The sequence below is a fragment of the Macadamia integrifolia genome, chromosome 2, assembly GCF_013358625.1.
Source record: "Macadamia integrifolia cultivar HAES 741 chromosome 2, SCU_Mint_v3, whole genome shotgun sequence".
NCBI classification, from domain to species: domain Eukaryota; kingdom Viridiplantae; phylum Streptophyta; class Magnoliopsida; order Proteales; family Proteaceae; genus Macadamia; species Macadamia integrifolia.
Genome location: NC_056558.1, coordinates 30273864 through 30281262, shown reverse-complemented (window position 1 = coordinate 30281262; position 7399 = coordinate 30273864). Strand labels below are relative to the sequence as shown.

At 38.9% G+C, this 7399-nt stretch overlaps 1 protein-coding gene across 1 annotated transcript in view; it reads left to right on the top strand.

The window, feature by feature from the left end:
* LOC122064895 (serine-threonine kinase receptor-associated protein-like) overlaps nucleotides 1-6998 on the top strand; it is a 12418-nt gene extending 5420 nt beyond the window's left edge. The window contains exons 5-7 of the mRNA XM_042628682.1: nucleotides 5872-6009; nucleotides 6097-6236; nucleotides 6537-6998. Of these exons, the coding sequence (XP_042484616.1) occupies nucleotides 5872-6009; nucleotides 6097-6236; nucleotides 6537-6808 (550 nt within the window). The 3' untranslated portion in view covers nucleotides 6809-6998. The remainder of the gene's footprint in view (nucleotides 1-5871; nucleotides 6010-6096; nucleotides 6237-6536) is intronic.
* Nucleotides 6999-7399: the final 401 nt, after the last annotated feature.

The window sequence follows — 7399 nt, the reverse complement described above, 5'->3', positions numbered from 1 at the left end:
GGCTAGGGCTGATCTAAAATGGTTTGACAAAGGATTGCATGGGGTGATCCAAGAGTGTTAAGACTGGATTTATTCATTGCGACTCAGTGTATTCGGATTGATCCCGACTGATTTCAATCCTTAAAATCATGGTAAAAACTTGTATGGAGTTATAGAGAACTTATAGAATGTTGACATATTCTTGAGGTGTGATTAATCTTGGAGGATAAACAACAGAAACAAATGTTGTACGTTTTATGCTTATTGTGGTGTTGGTATTGCATGAACCTTGACTTGGGCTATTTTCTCTGTGCTTTCTGTTCTTGTTGGCCAGAAGTGAGGCATAACCTCTTTAGGGAAAAAATCGCTTATTATATGTTTTTTTTTTTTTTTTTCCTTCTAAAATCTCTTCTTTTTTGATGTGGCTCTGCTGAAAGCCGACTCTCTCAGTCTGTCACAAGTGCAGAGCCAAGATTTCAACGCCCCCTTTTTTTTTGTTTGTTTGTTTGGGAGGGAATCAATCAAAAACCTAGTTCCCTCAGCTAATTTGTTGCTTTCTGTGGGTCCGGTATTTGGGTGATTGAGCCAAGTGAAACATTTGTGACCCTCATTTTCCCATATGGTTGCTTGGTGCTTAAATTTATGGACCTTTTATACATAGCCAGCCCGGTCATTTGTCAGCAAATGATTTTCATGTTATGGGAGCTCTGAAAATGGGTGCGAAGTCGACATTTTGAAATTTGTTTGATAATGGTTTAGAAATATTATAACAATGTAACATTATATGGGGGAAAAGCATTTCATATAGCCTGGCTAGGAAGCCTTGTCTACTTGAGTAACCTATTTTTAGCCACATGGAAGGATGATGGAGCTAATCCATAATAGAGTTCAGATTAGGTTCCAATTTCAGTTAAAGTTTCTGTCCTGTTTATAGAACAGACCTGCACAATTTAATCAATAACTGACAGCTGGGTTGGGAGATATGGAACAAACCTACTGCAAATAAGAAAACATGAAAGCACCAGAAATGAAGCAGTCGAGTTGTATTCTTAGGGACTCAAACAGAAACTTAATTGGCTAAAAAAAAAATTATTCAAAGCTAGTTGAAAGGCCAGTAAGCATAGAACTTATAAACATCAGCAGAAAATTTGACCAAAACAGATCTGAAAATGAGTAGAATTTGTATAGCCTCAGGCTGTGGAATTGCTCAGACCTGAGTTCAGAGATGTAGGTATCAATAACAAAAACTCAAGTGTTAATTTTGGAAGCAAACAGGTCAGCAGATATGGAGATATGAGTAGCATAATCAGATTGCCCCTAACAGAATAGAGGACTGATCCATCAAAGCCTACAAAGAGAATTGATGCAATCCTGGTTCACAAACCCTGTTTGGGATCTCTATGGATGCACAAGACTATTAGAAATCAAATTAAGAGCACAGGGAAATTTTGTAATTTACTTGCAATTCAGAACCAGCAAGTGAAGATAAATAGAGTTGTGCTCAGTTTATTTGACGGATAAAAAGGAGTGGGTTCCACATGATGTAGGTTGGGTTGGGTTAGCAAGGAAAGGGAAGGGAAGGGAAGGAAGTGCTGGGATAAGTAAATTTTAGTGGGGTGGGTTTGGTGGGATAGGGAGGAAATAGAGGTGGGGTGGGATTTAGTGGGAGAGGATATGGGAGGACGAAGAGAGATGGATACAACGTGAACTTTCCCATGAAGAGTGCCAAATAGTAGGACTTTGAAAATGAGTGGGGGGTGGGGGGTGGGGGGTGGGGGGTGGGGGCATATGTGGGGGTGCCACATGACCAGACAAGATTAAACGCATTTAATGAGGTTGTCTAGTAAATTTTCGACCCCACCTAACCAAACACTCCTATTTGTGGGAGTTTGTGGGAAACAAGTGCAAGTTTCCCACCCTTTTTTTACCTTTTCCACTTTTCTCTGTAAATCAAACAGGGTTTTAAGGATGTAACAAGAAGCGATTACTTATGTGGGAGGTTTTCTGGGAACCTATAATACGGATGGGGAATGGTCATGTTCAACGGAGGCCTTGGGATGCATGAAGGAGGAGTGATTGGATTCAGATGGGAGGACATAAAGAGCTAGGGGCAGGTTTAAAATGACCATGGGAGAAGTAGTGAAGGCATGCATAGTTTAGGTCTTGACAATAGTATGACCTCAAATAGAGCTGTTAGGAGGGCAAAGATCCATGTAGCCAAGCCCATTTAGGTGGGGATTTTACTGAGGTATTTCTATGTTCCTTTCCTTTTTACTTTTTATTTATATTTTAACCTTGCATGGATCCATGTAGCCCACCCCATTTAGTTGGGAAAAGGCTGAGTGTTGTTGTTGTTGTTGTTGTTGAATAATAATAAGGGTGGGGAAGGAAAAGAATAACTAAGGACTACACGGGTATTTATGTAAATTGGGACAATGGACTTTTAGTTTATATCACAAGGAGGTTGATACCATCCTCTCGACTGGAGCAGGGGCGGAAAACCAGCTCTATTTCAGGAGAGAGCTCCTTCGTTACAAGTTGTTCCAATGAGAAATTTCAGGTAAAGGTTCGCAACTGTTATTCCACTGAAATCCAACCAATAAAAGACCTGGAGATCAAAGCCTGGTGTAGAATATTTCTGCAATTGGCGGTGGGAAGAAGTTTGGATCAGTTGCAGCAAAATAATTCCCAGTCCAAAGGGATTTCACACATGGGATTCAAGGGCTTGAATCACCCTAGAGAGGATACCTAGTGATGCAGAATCAAGGCTGAACCGAGTTGACCTCCTGGCAATCTCAACCGAGACAAACTGGGTATGGTTGGATTTTTGGGTTTCGTTGGATCTTTTAGGATTTATTTTATTTAGGAAAGATTGAGTTATTTTTTTTTTTTAATTTTTTTTTTTGGGTGAATTGATTGAGTTATTTTATTTGGGAAGATATGTAATCTTGTATTTTTTGGGTACTTGTTAGACAAGTAGGGAGTTACCATTCCGAGTTCTATTTTGTTTCTAATTTTATTAGTTTAGGATTTAGGAGATGGTAAGAGATTTTATTTGATTTCAGTTCTAGATTTTAATTAGGAAGTTTTAATCTGAATTTTCTTCTAAATAGGCTTGTAACCCAATTCAATGGGCTAGGTTTTGAAGCAGGAATTGAATGGTGTTTATGCTGCCGGATACCATGGTCGTGTGACCACTTCTTCCCCCCTCCTTGTGCAATCTCCGTCTCTCTCTCAATCTCTTTTTCTCTTCTTCTTCTCTACCCTTCTCCAACTTCGTACACCCATCAAGCTTGCCCTGTTCTGGCGTTGACAAACCCAACCGACAGGTTGTTTAGATCTCCCTAATCCCCTTCTCTTCTCTTTTCAGATTTGTATTATAGGTTACCTTCCTAAAGGTGATCACAAACCCTTAAATTTCAGTTGCTGAAAGCCCCTTTAGCATCTGTTATCGTACATGCAACTGAGATCTGCTCTTGTTCTACCGCCAGGAAGAGTTTCAGGCTGCTTTCTTTGATGAATCGACGTTTGTTTTGCTGGGTTGTCACTTGGGTTTGGTAAAGGCATGAGTTGCGAATCTGGATCCAGGATCATGGCTTCATTCGGCTGGTCGTGTGGAAATTCTCTCCATTGCAAGGGCCTATTATCGCTGATTTCTGGTTTCTGGCTTCAATGCAAGGAAGGAGTCCTTTCCAAGATATTTATTTATTTTTTTTGCTGAAGTTCCAATGATGCCCTTATACACTAGTGTCATTCATCCGCTATCCATAGTTTATCTTTGGTTTCAGGATTTCCCTTTGCACTACACATGTATACCACGCTCCTTTGGCTCTTTCTCTTAAATTGAAGTCTCCCTTAATTATAATTCTGCCACTCTATCATAAGTTCTAGTTTCTAGTTTACTCACAGTTTTTCCATTCCACTTTGTAAACCCAATATAATTACAAATCTGCCATTGGTTGTTGGAATTGAACTATTGAATATTGAATGGGCCCATAAGAGATCCGATTCCGGTTTTGGAACCTGGATCCACATCACGTAATGCTCTAAATTTCAGGCTCAAAAGTTAGCAACCAAGTAGTTTGAAGTAAATATGTTGGGAAAGAAAGAAGTATAAGAAGAAGAGTAATAAGGGTAAGACCTGACCTGAGAAAGGAGTGAAGAAAGAGAAAACCCTGAGCACCGATCGGCTTTTGTAACAGGCCACACAGGCACACTCAAACAAAGGTACCCAATTTCGTTCCATTTTGGTCATTACGTTGGGTTGTATACACATGTAAAGAAAAAGGACTATAGAAAGTAAGCAAAATGCAAGAAAATTAGACTCTATCTAATTTCCTACTAATCTACCCCGAAGTTAATAGAATAAAATAAAAGATTACAATATCATCTGCTGCTGCTACTAATCCCCTTTGGACCAAAAGCCATGGACCGATTTGTCTTGGTCTGGGTTTTCAGATTGGGTCATGCCGGTCTAACCATTATACTGAAACTGCATTTAGAATCCACTCTTCTGCGAAGGAGTCCACCTTCATTCACACAGAATTCACCTGGTAAACACAACTGAACCACAGAACTAAGTAAAGAAAAAATGGATGCTTTATTTTTTCAATAATATTGGGAGGCCTGAAGGCCTTACATGCATTTATTAGCTTCTTTAAAAGCTTGTGGTTGGCTATAGAGAGAGCTTACATCATTCACCCAATAGGAAATAAGAGTTTTCACCATCTAAACTAATAGGAAAGCTCCAAACTAATCTGTTACATCATCTAACCAGTAGAAGATCTTTAAGCTGACTTACAGACTTGACAACCAATAAGAAAAAGTTAGCCAGCTCAGACTAAAATAAGATATTCCATCCGAGATAGGCTTTAGAATAAAAATATATAAATAACCATTTTGCCGTCCGTCTCCTATTTAATAAATCCTGTACTCTTACTTCCAAACCCATATTTAAGGCCCGTTTAAGTGGCGTGCATTATATGACTGAACTCCAAGGGGGATCACGTACTATGCATGTGCATGCCACGTTCTATTTATTTATTTTTGAAGGAGGGGGGGAGGTTGGGTATAAATAAGCTCCTAGGGCAAAAAAAGACTTGAAGAGATCGAGATGTCTTTTCCCTTGAGCTTTTATTTCTATTCTTAGTGTAAAGGGTAGTGTAGGTGAAAAATACAAGTCTGGGCTTGCTTTCGCCCTTAAAAGTAGGAAGTGTAGTTCCCCTTGATATACAGATTGATAACAAGTAATTCTTAGGTCAAATGTTACATTATGTCATGTTAGAAGCTTTGCCCTCAGTTATTTTGATCCTTTTAACTCCATTATAGATTTATAGTATCCTGTTCGTAACAACATTCTGGTACCTCATCAGTCTTTGTTCTTTTCTAGAAGGTGCTTTCATATTCCTAATTCTGTATTTTCGTGCAATGATTTTTCTGTCTGTATTTGGAGGAACAATAGATTTATTTTTATCAGAATAAGGGGCTTCTGTTTGACTATGGGTCTGATGCCTCTTCTCCGATGTACTCCTTATTCGAGACTAGTGCATTGGTTTCAAATGTTTATTCCTCTCTCTCTCTCTCTCTCCTTTTTTTATTTTTTCAGTATCTCTGGTCATGGGGGTGCATGCTGCCCTTGCTCTTGTTTACAAGTCTGTATCTTAATTGTATCACTTTTCCTTGCTGCCCTTGCTCTTGTTTACAACTCTGTATCTTAATTGTATCACTTTTCCTTTGAAGATTATTATGTTGCATGCTCGTGTAAGTGTGAATGCACGTACTATTTACAGATTTTACCTCCACTAGTAAGCCTTCTGTACAGAGTTCTAGTAGTGTTTACTGAGATCTTTCAATGGGATTTCTGTTTTTGTATTTGTCCTGGTAACTTTACAGGTTATGGGATGTAAGGAGTGGCAAAATTGTCCAGACACTAGAGACCAAATCCCCCGTCACCAGTGCAGAAGTCAGTCAGGATGGCCGTTATATTACTACTGCTGATGGGTCAACTGTTAAGTTTTGGGACGCAAACCAGTAAGTTCGGCTTATTACTTGATGTTCTGTCATTAGGCTAGACTGTCTGCTTGAATGGTTTATGATAATTTTTCTGCCGCATGACAGTTTTGGACTGGTGAAGAGCTACAATATGCCATGTACGGTTGAATCTGCTTCACTTGAGCCGAAGCTTGGCAATAAATTCATTGCTGGTGGAGAAGACATGTGGATCCGTTTATTTGATTTCCATACTGGTGAAGAGATTGGTAGGTGTCCATATGTTGACTGAAGAAACTAACGCTACTGAACATAGTTGTTATTAGAGGTTGGATTCATGACTATTTGTGTAGATTGCCTGAATCAAGTTGTGCTTGCATTATTTCTTGAAACTAAAGTATTTCAGAAATAGCTCAGAAAAATAGTGCACAAAGCCATGTCATGGAGCAGTTCCTTTTTTTTTTTTTTCCCACTAAAACTGCCCTCTTGAGCACATCCTAAAGTATGATTCTTCCATGCCTACATCTTCTAGTTTCTTGTTGGCTCAAATCTTTATGCCATCTTTGCAGGGTGCAACAAGGGACACCATGGTCCAGTTCATTGTGTTCGTTTTGCACCTGGAGGAGAATCCTATGCTTCAGGTTCAGAAGATGGAACTATCAGAATATGGCAAACGGGTCCTGCAGCACATGATGAGGGTGATGCCTTGTTGGCAAATGGGTCAGCTGGTAAGGTGAAAGTAACGGCCGATGAGGTTGCCCACAAGATTGAGGGCTTTCACATTCCAAAAGAAGAGAAAGAAGAGAAATCTGAAGAGAAGGAAGAGGCAACGGATGCCTAACGAAGCTGGGTATTTTACTTTGTTTTGTACCCTGATTGATCGGTTGGTTGCATGCATATGGAATGTGTTTTGTTTCTCTCCGATAATTATCCCATTTTGGAAAAATAAAGAAGCTCATTTTTGTACCAATTTATTTTTACTTGTTCTAGTGAATTTTAAATCCATGATAAGCTTCAGTTTCCTTCTATCATTCTTGCCTCTTTGATCTTATATATACTTCTTGATAAGTGAAATGATGTTAGCAATGTCAGAAGTGATACGAAGAATTCATGGGCTAAACACAACCTTTCCTTCTATGGGGGTTGAATGTAAAACTCATAATAGCCCAGTTGCTTTTAGATGACTAAGCTAGAAGAAAGGTCCTTTGCGGCCTAATACTTGACGTGGATGTGCTTGCCAAAACACATGCCATGGGCTTCCCTTCTCATTATTTTGCGAGTTGCAATGTAAGCAGAAGTACAGATATATTTACCATGAAACATATATGTATTTAAATTTTAAATAATAAAAAAAAAGAACTTAAAAGACTCGTTTTATGATTGGTTGAAATAAATATTAAGATAAAGGAAGCATATAAAGGATATTTTTACA